The following is a 16,893-nucleotide window of genomic DNA, read 5'->3' as shown; positions in this document are numbered from 1 at the left end:
ACAGTTTCTGAATTGATTACTGAAAAAGACACACGTAACGGGAAAAAACCTCTGGACATGAAATGCAGGTAAGGACGAGACGGAAACCTGCAGCAAAATAAACCACAGGAGAGGAACTTAGTGTATTCACTGTTACGCAACAATGCCTCCAGAAAAAGAATAAGACCCTAATCCCTTACCATGAATGTCCAGGAAACAGGTATTGTTGAGAAGACTGAAGAGGACCAGTTGGCCGTAAAGGAATGTTCCAGCAGTAAAGTATACAATTTATACCTTTCCCCCACCGGCACGCGGACGCCTAAAGTGGATAAAGTGATCCGAGGTGAAAATCCCTGATGAGTGTAGAACAGTTGGTCCGTGGAGTGAAGTTCCAGAAGAAAAGGACTGTCCCCCGCCGGCACGCAGACGCCTAAAGTGGATAAGTGTCTTTTGTCCACACGAGACAGTACGTGAAGAGATCCCAGGTGAATTTCCCAAAAGAGTGTAGAGAAGGACTATGAGTACAATGTGAAATGGAAGGTTCCGTGCTTGCCAAAGAGCCGGGAAACAACAGCTATGCTGTTCCGCAAATAGGAGTAAGTTAGGAAGTGCAGGATGAGAAGTTCTGAATCAAACACAACAAAAAACGATAAGCAGGAGAGCGTGGTCGTAGCGTTCCGTAGTCAAAAGTTCCTGTAAAGTCAAGAAGCCGAGGGTTATCTCAAGGGGAAAGTCAGTTAATCAAAACAAGGGTCGTAAACACATGGGCAGTAGCACCGAAAAACAAGAGCTCCAAACGAAATTCAGAAGCGGAGTCCTGTTGTTAGGGCAGAGCTTTATAGAAGGTCACATGACCATTAGAGAAAACATTGTGAACGTCGTAGCCTTGCACGTAGGTGCTCTGGCAACCAACGTCTCCAGGGCAACCCCCAGCGCTGTCGGAGGGATCGAAACGTGAGGAAACGAAACGTTTCGATCCTGTCTTGAGCAAACAGGTTTTTGCAGAGTCTGGGGGCTCTAAAGGTGTCTGTAACTTGGAGCGAGCCTGTTTGGCGGAACATGAAACCTTGGAAACAGGGCCCCTAAATCCTGATTTCCTGACAATCAAAAGTATTAATGAAATTACATTTTTATTTATATCGCGCTTGTACACAAGTGTTTCAGAGGACCACGATATGCAGGGACCACAATATCTAGATGTTTCCTTTAACCATAAGCCTTACAACTATTAAACTTCAGCTATCCCCTGGCTGGGTGGATATCTGGCTGATGGTTTGTAGCCGGGAAGTACCTTATTCAAGATCTCTGTGGTTTGCAAAGTACCTATATACTTGTATGAGCCGAAGGTGAGGAGTAGCCAATGGATCCAAAGTAGGATATGGTCCAGAAAAGGCATCCACTCATTTATTTGGAGCCCAGAGAGGAGGCAATAACAAAGCTACCGATGGATTACGCAACTCATGGTTCTCAAGTGCTGCAGGTTTTTATGGGTGGAAAGTACTTGTACGGGATGCATACTATATTCGAAAGGGTGAAGCCATTCTACGAAGGCCTCCTTCATGGCAATAAGGTCTTTCTCCATGACTGTAGAATTCTGTTCGGATGGCAATATGCATTTGCTCCGTTTCGCTTCTTGTGCCAATATGGCCTCTGTGGCCTAGTCAGAGGCGTTGCACTGAACAGTATATGGCCTCGTGGGATCTGGAAGCTGCAATATCGGGGCGCTGCTGAATGCAGTCTTCAAGTTTTTGAAAGGCAGCTTCATTTTGTGAATGCTTCAAGAAACTGGTTTGACATGCATGTTTCTTTCTCTTATGGGAGTGGAAACGGCCATGAAATCCTTAATAAATCATGTCGATAATGAGTTAAATGACAGGAAACGTTGGGCGAATTTCACATCAATGAGGGCTATTGTAATATAGACTTCTAGACTGAGGGCGGGATCTTTAACATAACATGAGGACCCAGCCTCCAGGTTATGAACCAAGGCAAATCTGAGGGCCGTAAGCAGGGTAAGGGTCGAAATCCCAATTCCCCACCACCCCCCACCCTCCCTGCCGGCCACTCCACCCCGAGGTTGGCAAGGCTGTTAGCAGATAATAGTAATAGCAATAAAGGCTTTGGAGTTTTGGTGGTGAAGTAAAACATTATTTAAACAATGACTAAATTAAGTACACAAAACCTTTCACAAAAAGAAATGTTTTTATTATTTAATATTTAAACAACAATGTTGTCTTTATAGGATACACATCAATTGTACATTCTGTTGATCAGGAACTTATTTACCTTAGGCGTTCAATTGATGTAATGTAAAACTAGAATAGCTTCCCTTTATGAAAGTGAAAGCTTTTTGCATGTTTTACTTTGGTATGTTAAATGAGTGTCTTGTTCCAAGAATTCTTGCTAGGAAATTGCATTGTGGTTGAATGTTGTGGAAAAGTCATAGTGCCAACATTGCGTCCACTCCATGGTCCACCTGAGAGTAGGACTATCAGAACCAGCCCTGAACAATACCCAAATCCACTATGTGCAACCAGTAAGAAACTACCAGGACACAAAGAAAAAGGGTATTTAGGACTGCATCTCCCAAGATGCATCACATTTAGATATTTAAAACCCGAAGCAGATCTAGAGTTGCTTTCTGGGATTCAGTAAAACATACGCTATGGGGAAACAGCACATCCAATGACGCCTAAATCAAAAGGTGTGAATCCTTGAAGGGCCTCATGGAGCAGAACTGTTTTCTCCCTCCCTTGCAGCAGCATCATTTAAGGAGAGAAATACTTTCTTCCCCTTTACCAAAGGGAACATTATTTTGCACACAAGGGAACTTGGTAGACATTTTCCTGTCTCTTGGGACAGCCTTTAAACCATCAGAAACCTACAACATGAATTTATCTGCAAGGGGACAGCCGGCCAGGAGCAGAGCAGAGCCTGCACTTACAAACACATTTAAAGAAATCTAGTGTGATCGCAAGCCTTTAAAATACTTGCTTTACCTGGTTTGGAATGAGAAGGCAATTATCCAATAAATCCAAATGTTTACTTCCGCCAATGGGAGAATGGTGAGGGCGATTTAAACTTTTTTTTTTATTGTACATGTAGTCTCACAAGAAGCCTTATGCAAAACTTCATATTTTCAACATAATAATCTCAATCCAGGGACGTCATTTGGGGGTCGCCAGAGGTCGCAAGAGCGACCGCTGGTGATTGGCCAGCGACCTCTGTCAATCTCTTGCGACCTCTGGCATCGTCCAATCAGAGGAGGGGGCGTGGCCACCGCTATTATGGAGCTGTGCTGCTACGTGCTTGCGGTCCTCCATTTTGCACGTGTGGTGTGTGTTCATCTTCTCTTGCAAGGAAGACTTGCGTGCGTCCTGTGAAAGGCCAACCTCTTCTTAACAAGGTAAGTCGGGGTGGCTGTGTGTCTTCTGAGGTGGGGGGACAGGTGTGTGCGCTGCTGGGTGGGTTTCTGAAGCGTGTGTGGTCAATCCCAACATACATTTCCAAGTCAAGTCTTAAACATCAATTCCCTTAAAGTAAAACTGTGTTTGCAAAAACATACCATATATTAGTACCCAGCGGTGGGAAGGGGTGGCAGCCTCCCAGCAATGAGGAGGCTCAGAAAAAGATGGTAATCCCGATGTTCTGAGCCTCATCAGGGCTAGAAGCTGCCATCTTTCCTGGCGGGAAACAAGGTAAGTGGTCACCTCCCCCAAATCCCAACCACATGTTTCCCTTCCCTCCTTCACCCCCACTTACCTTCTTTTTGGATCCTTTTCGGGAGCGTCTGTTCCCGATCTTCGTCACACCGCCATGGAAAGGAAGGAGAGACTACAGGTAGTCCCTTCTCCCGTTCCATGGTGTCTGTTTTGGTTGTTTACTTTTTTTGACTTTTTTCAATGGCTGCCATGGAAAGGGAGAACAAACTTCGTTTTCCCTTCCTCGGTGGCCATATTTTTTTCTTTTTTTCTTTTTTCAGTTGCGATACGCCAAATTGTTTCGCAAATGAAAAATATTGCTTTTAGTAACCTGGTTTTACGGGCCTGGATATTAATTGCAATAATTCCCTCAAGGTGGGGGGGAGTGGAGTAATACTGCTTCAGGCAAATGCGCAGGGGCCCGTGTTAAACCCCTCATTTCATTCCAGCCTGTGACTATGTAAGTGGGAATGATTTTAACCTAATGTATTTCCAAAGTCATTACACAATTCCTGCAGATTACACTTTCTGATCTCATTCGAATACTGTACTAAAAACTCATGTTTCAGTCTGACCAAACTCTCAAATTCTAACGCTATATCCTTAATAGTTTCAATAGTTAACTCTCCACATAGTGCCACAATACGCAGGTATATGGCCATCACATTTAATGACGAACACAATGGGCCTCATTACGAGTGTGGCGGTAGCTGTGCCGGAAAAACTGGCAGGCTGCCGCCAGACCTGTAGAGAATTACCGCCTCCGTGATTGCCAGGATCACCGGGGCATTACAACCCCGGTGACCCGGTAATTCCAGAGGCAGAATTACGTTAATCCCCATTCCCATGGAGTCTAAGAAGACTCCATGGGGATGGGGACGATTGAAACACTGGCAACGTAAATAACTGTACCAGTGTTACCATTTCCATCTGCAGGCGGGTGGCGTTACTCTCAGCAGGTCAGACCTGGCGGGAATAAGACCACCCGCCTGCAGAACTCGCAGTTAGCCGGTCCGGAAACGGTGCCGGTACGGTTTTACCATCACCGTTAAATCCAGACCGGCTAACTTGTAATGAGGCCCAATGTAAATTGTGGAGGCCAGGAGGAAAATTCGAAGAACAGAATGGTACTGTAGACTATGTGGGCATGCTTTAATATAGGCCCGTTCTCTTCTACGATAGCTGAGAGTTCAAGAACATTCCACTATTTGCCAATGATGCAAGATGAACTATATTCTGCTCTCTAACACGATTTTTTAAGGTCTGTTTAACAATTGATTTAAACAAATTGTGTGCCATTAGTTTCGACAAAGTATCCAATTGGCTTAAAAAATATTTATGTTTTTGATCCTCCAGCAAATTGTACGCATTCCAGACCTGTTGTAATATCAAACCATGCACAGTCCCGCTTAACTTTTTTAACTAACACAAGCATTTTTGCACCACCATCCTGTTGCAACCTATCATATAACGCAAATATATTCAATTGGTAAGGTTTATTTCATCTTCAGAATCCTAAGCATTTTTGACTCGAAAACATTCAGATGCTTTTGGTAATGCCAAGCCCAGATCTCCACACCATAAGTTATTATCGATAAAGTTGTTGCCCTTTATAGTGTTAGCAAGATTTGTACTAAGTGTCCACCATGTGTTCCTACAAACTGTTAGACGCTCCTCTGCACATCAGAACACTGCTAGCACCTCCACAACACCTTCCCCGGGTTCCCACACTACTCCCCCCAGGTTTCGAGACTCACGTGATTTGGTTGCCCCAAAGGACAGAAAGCTCCGTACCGGGTACAATGTAAGTGCCCGGTTGCAGCCCTTCCTGCATTGGCAGTTGCCATGGAGAGCACACAGCAGAAGGGGCAGCAGAACGCTTCCGCATCGAACAGTCGTCCGCTCACGTGACTCAGAGCGGCGTTTCCCACGTGACGATGGAAGGCGTCACGTGACCCGGAAGCGCCCAGTACATAACGCTTGATGCACAGAGCACTCAACGCTTCTCAGCTGTCTTTCGACTCTGTTTGGCACTACGTCTGGACTTTGCTCTACTGGTTTACCTTGACTTTGGATCACTCACCTGGACTCCCTCGGATTATCCTTTGTACCTTTGCCTGGAACTGTTGACTCATCGCTGAACCTCGGCCCGTCCCTCACCTGCCTTCGGATCATCCCTTTGAACTTTGTTTGCCTTCACTGCGCCATTGCCCTTTGAGGACTCACGCTACGCCTCCAGCCCTTGGTTCAGGTGGGCTGTCCTGTATCCACGTGTGACTCCGGTCCCTGTTGTTCTGGGGACTGCCTCTCATCTGAGTCGCGAACCTCCTTCACTAGGTCTCCCGGGTTTTCCAACCACCGGATAGGTAAGATTATTCCGACCCTGTGATTCTTGTATTCTATTGTATTTGCCTGGTACTTAACCCCGTTCTTTCTGTAGCAGCATCGGTGTTCCTGAGGTTCCGTGGACCCGGGAAGCAACATCTCCCACCTGTGGCTCCAAAGGTCGCACAGCAGGGTTCTTTTGGTTCCTCTGTGCGTCACTTGGGAACGGAGGTCTCAACGGTCTACACGATACTCAAGTCAGAACACAAACAGACATAACTCCAACTTATCTGTTCTACCTTCTTGTTGAGTACTTTCCAATGCTCGTCCTATCTCAACCGTTCATCAATTATCACCCCAAGATAGCTATAGGTCTTTACATGCCCCGCAATTTGTTGATCTATCAGCAATTTAAATTGACTCATTAATATAGAAAAACGAAAATAATGGTTTTGAAACCGGTGTGGCTGCAGATAAAGTAATCTAAACTTGTGTATTTCAATAGAGCATCTATCTTCTTTTGCAGCACTATCGGGTATAATCCATTAAGAGGCCCTCAGCATAACCAAACTAGGACAATACACCTTTAGCAAACTGAACTGGCTAAGACACATCAAAATCCATTGCATCCTGTAAATCTGTCAGGTACATATTAAAAAGAAATGGCGCGGGTGTCCAATTTGTAACCCTGCCAGTCTGACCCAATAGTACTCTGACACACATGTTACTATAGAGCATATGAATCATATGCAGCAAAAACCTTCGGCATATTCCACCACGCAAGTTTGCTCCATGGCCTCTCCCTTGACGCAGTGTCAAAGACTGAGGACATGTCAACGAAGGCGACATATACAGGCAACCTTCGTCTATATCATGAATACTGAATAAATTCCACCATCATCAATATATTAGACAGGGTGCTTGATCCTTTCCTAAATACCGTCTGGTTGAATGGTATGACTTTATAATTGTCACTACATTCAACCAGTTTAATGATCAACACTCTTGCAAAAACCTTTACCGGTATACTCTGCATAGTCAACTTTCTGTAATTTCGGGGGTGGTTTCTACAACCTTTTTCATACACTGGAGTGTGATACTGTCCTTCCAAGATAGAGGGACTCTGCCAGTGTTGCTGACGACATTAAGCAACCTATGCAAAACTTTGTCGCCAATCATCGGCTCCGATCTTAGCAGAGCATTACAAGTCCCATCAGGCCCACAGGCTTGTGAGGACTCATTTTTTATTATCCCGGCCAATGCTTCAATAGTGATGTGACAGTCCAATCTATCCTTCTGATTTTCTAAATCTTGCTCACAGTCCATACCCTTGCCTATAGTGGTGTTTATGTAGGACTCCCATTCGGCTCCCTCCACGCCATTCAACAAAACAGTGGGCCCATTATTTTTTTATTTTTTTATCTTATTGGTTTACATTCAAACCTTTAAAATACAAACAAAACAAACATTCATTCATTCATTCATTCATTCATTCATTCCGCTTCAATCCATCTCTTTGTGCTCTGCTTTGTTACAGAGTCCACTGCATCTGTGTGCCTGAGTATTTAGCTATTACAGCCTAACTGTGAACACACCTTTAATGATTTCTCCAGGATCCAATAGATATTTCGCGTCCTCACTTATTTGCAGATACACTTGGAGGTGACAGTCGATTTTCAATTATCGCCAAAAAAATGTGTTAAAGGTAGAACTAACTTCATGTCTCTCCCATTAAACATTTGTTGCCACCATTCTTCAGCATTAAAAGCCGGGTGCGAATCACTCCAGAAGCCCAGGAGACGCGTTCTTTCCGTGCGTAAACTACTGCAGAATAGCACCAAGTGTTTCAAAGTTTCGGGTTCTTGTGAGCAGCCACGACACAATGGGTTCAAGATTGCAAATGTTGACCAGGCTCGTAGCCTCTCGAGGGTTTTAAACCCATTCAATCTAAACTGCATAAACAGCCTTCGTGCGTTCGGGTCAGGGAATAAATTGATGTATTTTTGTGTGCTGTTATATGCCCGGGCTTCAGGTGGGGCCTCGCACAAGGCCTTTAACGACAATCGTTCCGAGCATGTTAAATCCCAATCTGCTCGCCAGATTTTTATTTTTGCTGCATTCGGGTTACCTTGGAGCAGCTCAGGCCTCATATCATACTCAGACATTAGGTTTTCACAACGTTTCATCCACATTGACATGACGTCTGATCCAGATGAAGTGGCATCGTGGAAGATTACAAATTGCGGGATGCCTTCGCAAGCTTTTGTTTTGCGGTAAAGTGATAACAAGCTCCAGCAAATTCTCGCGTGGATTGAAATTAGAGATGATTAATATCTTATGGATGTCGTTGTGAAGCCTTTCGGTAAGTTAAGTACTTTAGTCCAAAAGATATTCTCGAACATGGACCACGTCTCCTATGTGCAGCCCAATGCATTTTCTGCCCCATACGTTAGTATGGGTATAACCTTTTGTTCATAAAATCGCAAGACTGCTTTCAAGGAGAATTTCCCATATCTATTTTTTATCACAAGAGCTTGGCACGCCAGTTGCTTACATTTCCGCTTGGTCTCTATCATCCACGTGCTGTCATTTAGACTAGAACTGACCGTAATTCCAAGGTATTTCACACTAGGAGAAATTGTCAGTTTTTCTTGACCCATGAACCATGCAACTCTTTTTGCACGTCTTGTTCTGCCGCTTTTCAGGTCTCTCAGAACCAAGATTTTTTATTGATGGCCCTCCAGAAACTTCCATCATTCCTGGTCCATACACTGGCCACCAAGTCCATCCATTCATTCATTCCTCCTTTGTTACTTGAAATATCTGTATATCCATTTTTCACATATTGCTTTGGGGGGCTGATCATCGGATTAAGACAGGAAATTGAATGCCATATATTGGGCTTGCAAACAATCAACCATATGATTTGCAAAACAAGTGTGCATCACGTCTCCAGAAAAAGAAAGGGTACAAGCTGCCCCACAAACAGACGCAACGGCAAGCAGGTTAGGCAGAGATGACAGCAAGCAGGTTAGGCAGAGGTGACAAAGCAGGTTAGGCAAAGATGACAGCAAGCAGGTTAGGCAGAGATGACAGCAAGCAGGTTAGGCAGAGATGACAGCAAGAGTATCTCAACCTGCTGCTCTCTCTTTCCAGATTTCTTTAATCATTTACCATATCTTCCTTGGTCACCACTCTTGGAGACTTTCCATTGCACTACATCCTCAGTGCCCCTTCACCCACCTTCCCTGTCGCATGCAGACCACGGTTCCCGTCTGTGCCATCCCTTGACCCTCATCTCAACCCCCGTCCCTTTCCCATTGTCCATCACACCAAGCGCACACCTTGGCCCTCGTCCCCTTTCTCTGGGTTCACTTGTACCACCTTAATATGTCCTCTTTGCCCTTCACCTGCACCGGTCTTTCTTATAGGTCTGCAGAGGCCTTGGTGTATCTCTCCTGCATGTGTGGGCCATACTCTGCTCTGAGGAATGCATAAAGAGCAAAATACACAACCAACCCCTGGCATCTTGAAAAAGCTCACTCCACCACTCATCGGTGCCAGCCACAGAACGCAAAGCATTTAAGACGCCCCGGGTACCCTTCTCCATGTAAATGGCAGTGCTTACTGTTTCTCCTTGAGAACATAATTGTACCGACTCTGACTTCTTGTAACCACGGGTGTTTGCCAACTACACACGGGAGCATAGAGTCAACTTGTTTCGATGTTTTACAATGGCGTGCACGCATCTCACTCCTGTTCCAGAGGCAATGACACGGGGACAAGTGTCTGAAGATAGGTGGAGAGAGCGCCCAGAGCAGGTGAGAGGACAGCAGACAACGTTCAGAGACAGAGGGATGGAGTGACCAGAAACAGAGCTGAAAGCATCTCAAGACAGAATAAGAGTGTGTGTGTCCATAACAGTGTCAGTTAAACCTCGCGGAGGCCTCTAAGCAGGCGACATTTCTGGGCCTCTGAAAAAGTAAAGATACAAAGTCAGCGACGACCCTCTGTATTTATCAGTCCCTTACCTCAACGTCTAGCCTGCAGCCGCAATGTTGATCATTTCTTTATATTCCAACTGCAAAGGAGCCCCGGGCACTGGGCACAAATCCAAAATACAAACTGCCCCCACTGACAGAAGGGAACGTGATGGCATTTGCGTGCTTCAACATGCCCCGTCCTTGCATTGCAAGACATAAGAATTTGCAATGTCTAATACCTATGCAGCAGTGAATCTACCAGTAATGTTCTGCATCTAGACCCTTGGAATACCATTTTATGACAAGATTATTCTTTAAACCGTCCATCACCTACCAGGAGGTCCAGAAAGGGGTAAAGGAATGCTACGGAAGGTACATTTGTGTTTCCTAATCATGACGTGGTGGTGAGACTAAACCGACCTTGGCCACAGGAAACCATGCAGATGTGCTTTAAACCTCCTGTGTCCTTCATGGTGTCTGCCAAACCTCACGTGTGACCACTCACCTCCCCAAACACAGCCAAACCGCTTGAAAATGGATGCGGTCCCCAGCATTTGCAACTCAGTCTATTGTGGTACACTGTACTAAAACTCTTGCCATTTAAATTACTTGCTTTCATTTTGTTGACCGTGCCAATGGGGTGGCTCAGCACTGCATGATATGAACACAGAAAATTGATTGAATATAGCACCAGGTGTCGGTTTGCAGTCAATTTTAGACACCCCACCCCCACAAACCTGCCGAGATCTCACCTGTCGGCGTGTGGGGCAATTGCCCCCCTCTGTAAGCCCACCCCTGGAAACTACCACGGATTTTGGCTCTCATGTATTGCACTTAACGGCGCCAACAGAGTTTTATTCTGCGTGAATTCATAACCAGCCTCTGCTTTCTTACAAATGGAGCACTTTTAATGAATAGTTTGTCATGGTCTTCTTATGTGGAGTCTCAAAAGGGGTGTTAGTTCTTCCTTGCGAAGCAGTACCTCTTTCGTTGCTTGTTTGGTTTGGGTTTCGTGCAGCCTTGTACTGGCACACTCGTCAAACACCTATGATTTTTCAATGTGTACAGTAGCTCTAACATATTTTGGAACGTTTGGTGGAAATTGGTAGGTGCCACCAAAGACTCCCCTCCTAGGTTGCCTTTTTAGTAATAGAACCACTGTTATAGAAAGGAGACGTGTATTCATACGCACAAATACAGTAGACCTAAATATCAGTACAGGTCCAGGAAAGCTAAAGTGTCACTGGTTGTAGGTCACCCCACAGATAGTCCTAATTTAACAGTGCAGCCCTTTCACAGCACAAAAGGGGTGAACACAAGATTTGTCTTCGACACCACACTTGCAGAGCATGCAACTGATTTCAGAGCCAAAACAATTGGAGTCTATTTTAGTAATGAAACATACATACTACTTGAACCTTTCTTTCCCTTTCGCACAAAACAACAATCAAAATACATTTACTCTAGCGGATCAATGGAATTTGATACAATAAGAGGACGTGGCCATACCTTCAGCCTGGAGTTGGCGTTGAGCATGACATACTTGTTGGAGCCCTGCACGTTTTCCGTCCACGATGCCAGCCAAGTTACCGTGTTGTCGTGCCGAACCTCTTTCCACTTGTGTCCCTCGGGTGGCTCGGGAATCTTAGAGTCCCTGAGAAAGAAAATGCAGAGAAAGGATATTGAGCATTTGCTCAGACGAATGAGGTTTATGCTCAGTGACCACAGTGGCAATGAAAAACACTGATGGCACCCTTTCATCATAACATTTGTGTATAGGCGCGTTATAAATATCATACAATATCATACCAATGGCAGTTAGTCTAATCATTCATAAGTGGCAAAAAATATAGCTCACAGAATCTGCATTATGTGAAATTAAATAATTGTAGAAGGGGAAATATCACGTGATCAGTGAGTTTGTCTTCTCTTTTCAACAGAGTTCAGTGCTGTCCTAGTCCTTTGCTAACCACTAGTGGAAAGACGTGGTTTTGTGCATATTGCAAAGGTGCAAAGGTCCGAGTCGGACACAAGGGTGGCATCCTTGTGGCATCCTTTTGGGTAAAGACTTTTAGGGAAGAGTTGGAAAAATACCCCTTTCTCTCTAAACTAAGAGGGGTTTTGTTTTCCTTCCTCTAAAGAAACTAATGAAAATGTCAGGAAGCCCAAAAACTAAGTCAGTCCCTGTCGTGTCCAAAGAAAACCCACATCTGCTCCTAACATTAATATACTACTACTAGTGGAACAGCCCGTGTACACGGGTCCAAGTGCGTGAACAAAGACATTTTCAGAGTGTTAATGGAGACATTGCGGAGGCGAGATATGCAGAAAATAGTTGTATTTACAGAAATCCCTCTGTATGGGGGAAAAAGTAATTTATTTTGTTAGCGAAGTCGTGCTTAATCAAATTAATTTGTTAATAGAGATATTTTTTAATTGCCAAATGTTTTTCTGGGTGTAGTGCCCCAGACTGCTGGAAGGACCTGTGTGGACATCCACTTGGAGTTCTTCCTATTTACTTTACTTTATAGGATTAGTAATGCGCGGCAATGGGCCCGGAGGCATAATGGAGCGGACAGTACACAAAACAGGCGCTTGTACAGAAAACTAGAACATATCAGAACCAAGGGGCTTCGTGGGACAGGGCATGCCGGAGATATTTAACTTTGTGAAATTTCTTCCAAATGTTGACAAAATTTAATTGTGATTCAAGAATGGTTTTTGAATCATAATTTAATTTTTTCAACATTTGGAAGAAATATCAGAAAGTTCATTAGAAAGAACTCCGATATCCACACAGGTCCTTCCAGCTGTCTGGGTCACTACACCCAGACAAACAGTTGGCAAATTCTACAAATCGCTCCATTGTGCAAATGCAGGGTCATCTGGCGACAGGACCTAATAACTAAAGGATACAGTACAAGAATTATCTGAATAACATTTGGTAAACCAAGCTGTGCCCACTCAATGCCACTTGGTAAATCTATGTTATTTTTTTAAACATGCATATATTTTCTTAGTGTATGCAACTTGCATTATGCTGTTAAAGTGTTATCCCTGCCATAGGCCTTTTTTGAAGCTAATTGTATGTTATCATTGTTGTAATACATATTTTAGTCACCTGGAAGATGAACTTCAAATATTATTGTATTCCTAAGGCACCAGCTCCCTCTGGCGGTGCAGGGTCATGATGGCTTCAGACAAACATACATCTGGTCTTTTATCAACGACCTGCTCACCAACCTGGACCTTGACATCCTCATCCTGACAGAAACATGGCTTCATGCAGCCGCAGTCCCCGCCATCAGCCTTGCATTCCCGCCGGGCTACATCATGTTCCAGAAGGACAGAACTTCTAGCAAAGGAGGGGGTGTGGCGGTCATCGCAAAAGACTCTCACCATTAGACAAACTAGCTCATCTATAGATGAACTCACCGACTTGCTCACGGTCAAACTTAACCTCTCTGCCAACGGCACTATCACATTACACATCACATCATCGACCGCCCTCCTAGCCCACTGCTAGACTTCCAAGCCAACCTCCTCCACCAGGTTGGGGAGAATCTAAAAAACAGCACCAAATCCATCCGCTTAGGTGAATTCCACCTAGGTCTTAAAGACCCCAAAGACAAAAATAGCAAAGCACTGGAAAAAGCACTCCTCAACTTGGGCTTCATCCAAAGAGTTACTGCCCTACCCGTGTCAGAGGGCTCACATTGGACTGGATAGCTGACTACAACTGCGCTGTGGACATCAGCTCCAACACACCATACCCCTGGACCGACCACCACCTAGTACACTTGCACATCCCACTGAAATCAAGCCCAAACCTATGAAACCAGTTCCTCCAATCTCCTTACCAAGGAAAGACTAATCTCTCCCCATGAGGCATCACTAGCACTAAAACCCCCATTCGCCTCTGACCCCATAACGCTGGTAGACTTGTACAACACGACCATACAAACAGCCCTGGACACAATTGCACATCTAGCGATGAAAAAAGCAAAAAATAGGAAACACTAACTCGTCGTTCACACAAGAGCTTTCAGACCTAAGATTTAAGAAGCGACTGGTGCTTACCAACTGGAACGCTCACCCATCTCCCACCTATTTAGAGGCTTACAAAACACTTGCCACACGCTATAAAAAAGAAATCACCACAGCCAAATCATCATCCTACAACTCCAGAAAAACTAATGCTAAATCAGAGTCCAAGGAACTGTTTGCCATCTATAAAGAATTGGCATCACTGCCAAGAAACACCCAAGAGACAGTCAAAGAAAGAAGCATGGTGCAACAACATACAAAATGCCATGATAAAAAAAATGAACACCCTCCAAGAAAAAATGTAAGGCCCATCTCAATGCCCTCCCAAAATCCAACACACTCCTTACCACAACCAGCCACTCTGCCAACCCTTCTCATTCAGAGAAGTCACTGAATTATTTTTTTGGTCAAACAGAAGTCATTGCCCTCACAAAAGGAATCAAACCCTCCTCCTGCAAAGGGGATGCCTGCCCTGCTACCCTCATTAAGGACTGTACTGAACCTCTAGCCCCATTCCTCACAGCATTTATCAATGCCTCCCTCTCTACAGTTATTGTCCCCCCTTCACTGAAAGAATCATGGGTCGGCTGCTTCAAAAAAAACATCTCTTGATCCTCATCAACTGAACAAATACAGACCCATTACCACCGTCCCCTTTCTACTGAAGATACTAGATAAGGCCGCCTACCAACAGATCCAACAATACATGAAAGACAACAATATCCTAGGCAAAAGACAATCCGGTTTCCGACCTCGCCATGGGACTGAGACCGCACTACTTGACTTAAAAATGCAATTACAGCAAACCATGCATGAAGGAAAGCCAGCTGTGCTCCTGTTCCTAGACCCGTCTGCTGCCTTTGATCTTGTGGATCACAAGACTCTGTGCAAGCACTTCAAAGAAACGGCTCAATTCTCCCAACAAAAACCAACAAAATATGTCCCCACAGGTTATAGACTGGTGATACGGTATATGTATTACCTATACACACCTCATTTTCTCTGACAAAAAAAGGAAAAGACAAAGATTGGAAATTGTTGCGCAGAACTATTTTACAACCGGAGCACTGCTATCTGGGTATATTATTGCTCAGCTCCAGATAGTGTCCTAATAATCTCTATTTGTGCACACTAACATCACATATAAGTATTAATGCAATTGATGTTATCAAAATTAATTCACTTTGATTTTGTCACTTGACTATATATGAAATCTCACCATATACATCAAGAATATTTCTCATTATTTAATAAAGAACATAAAACAGTCTTTTACACATGAGCCTCAGTGTCAATGCTATTTCACAAACTGTTAAGCACTATTTTCTTGAATCGGGCTCAAAACATATGACAATAAGGACAACAGTATCTGAATAAAACATACACCATACGGGACAATAATAATCAAAAATAAATGCATCAATAGAAAAAAGCTGAACATTTAGAAAAAACAAACAGTTAGAAATAAGAAGAAGAGACTTTCTTTTCAGTAAAGACGCTGAGTGTCACATGAATTACATTTTTCTCCTATGTTAAAGAAGTATTCTAAAATGACTCAGTAAGGAAAAAGTCCAATTATTGTTCCTTGTAGGGTTTGAAAACAAGTGGCTAGTGTCATTTTAATTCATGTATTCGCACTTGCCTACGTATAGGGTCTGGCTTTACTAGTGTAGGCAGAGGTGCCACCTCTATGGGCCAAAGGAGGTCGGCCAGGTGGAATCAAATACGTTTCGGCGTGAAGATCTAAACAGAAAACGCCTTCCTCCGGACCAAAGGTCAGATGTGTAAGAGATTAACCCCTCATATGGGGTTTTGGGTAAAGCGCTGTAGGCTCAAGTCCAGTAACCCCAAGTACAAATGCAAAAGTGTCGGCTCACTGAACGACACCAAAGTACACTACACCAAGTGTAGTCTGTGTCTACTCCAACGTGCCTGGCTATAGTGGCCATAGGGGGCCCCCGTGTTTTCATGTTGGCTCAAGCCGTTGGTGAAAGGCGGAGTTGCTATCTCCGCTGGGATTAAGCACGCAAGTCTTCAAAGGGTATGGCACATGTGATCGCTCTGACTGTCCAAACAAGTCAACCCGTTTTGTAGCGTGCTGCACAAGGACCAAGCCATTGCCGTGATGCCAATTCTCCCAACAAGCCACCTCGTGGATCACCTCCTTCCCGGAAGGTAGACTCAGAGAATTCTCAGACAAGGAAAGAGCAATTCCCACCCCTATCCACTGCAGAGCCCGCCAGGGATCCTGCACGTCACCCACCCTCTACAACATCTTTACCCTCCCGCTCTTCAACGACCTTGATGATCACGGCATAGCATACACAAACTATGCCGATGATGCGCAGGTCTTTCTCCCACTCACTGGCTCCTATGAACAAGGTGCAGCCTCTCAATAGGATCTATGCCATCATCCAGGCTTGGATGGTGGCTTACTGTCTCTGTCTCAAAGGGAATAAGACTGAAATACTACTGGTAGGCCCCAAACTGGTCCTCACCAACCTGGACAGAAAGTATGCATCCTTCAACATTGACAACACAACAATCTCCACTGCAGCAGCTGCCAAATCTCTAGGGGTATACTTAAGACTCCACACTGTCCATGTCCTGTCAAGTGAATGTGATTGCATCCTCAGCGGCACTTACCACCAAGATCATAAATGCTGTCAAACCCTAACTCTCTCCAAAACATTGCCTAGCCATAGCAAGAGCCACCATAGGAGCAAAACTAGACTATTGCAACACCCTATTCCTTGGCACATCAGCCAAGAACCTGAATAAACTCAAAACCACTCAAAACAACGCTCTAAGAGCAGCCCCCAGCATCCCCAAGAGAGAGTACATATACCAGGCCAGAC

At 44.5% G+C, this 16,893-nt stretch overlaps 1 protein-coding gene across 1 annotated transcript in view; it reads right to left on the bottom strand.

Annotated features, from left to right (window-relative positions):
- Positions 1 to 16,893, bottom strand: part of LOC138527482 (DNA topoisomerase I, mitochondrial-like) — a 2,081,463-nt gene that overhangs the window by 418,080 nt on the left and 1,646,490 nt on the right. Inside the window, exon 22 of the mRNA XM_069638684.1 lies at positions 11,498 to 11,642. Within this exon, the coding sequence (XP_069494785.1) occupies positions 11,498 to 11,642 (145 nt within the window). The remainder of the gene's footprint in view (positions 1 to 11,497; positions 11,643 to 16,893) is intronic.

Source organism: Ambystoma mexicanum, chromosome 1q, assembly GCF_040938575.1.
Source record: "Ambystoma mexicanum isolate Mex_15411 chromosome 1q, UKY_AmexF1_1, whole genome shotgun sequence".
In the NCBI taxonomy this organism is placed as follows: domain Eukaryota; kingdom Metazoa; phylum Chordata; class Amphibia; order Caudata; family Ambystomatidae; genus Ambystoma; species Ambystoma mexicanum.
The sequence above is the reverse complement of the archived record's forward strand: the minus strand, read 5'-3'. Positions and strand labels throughout refer to the sequence as shown.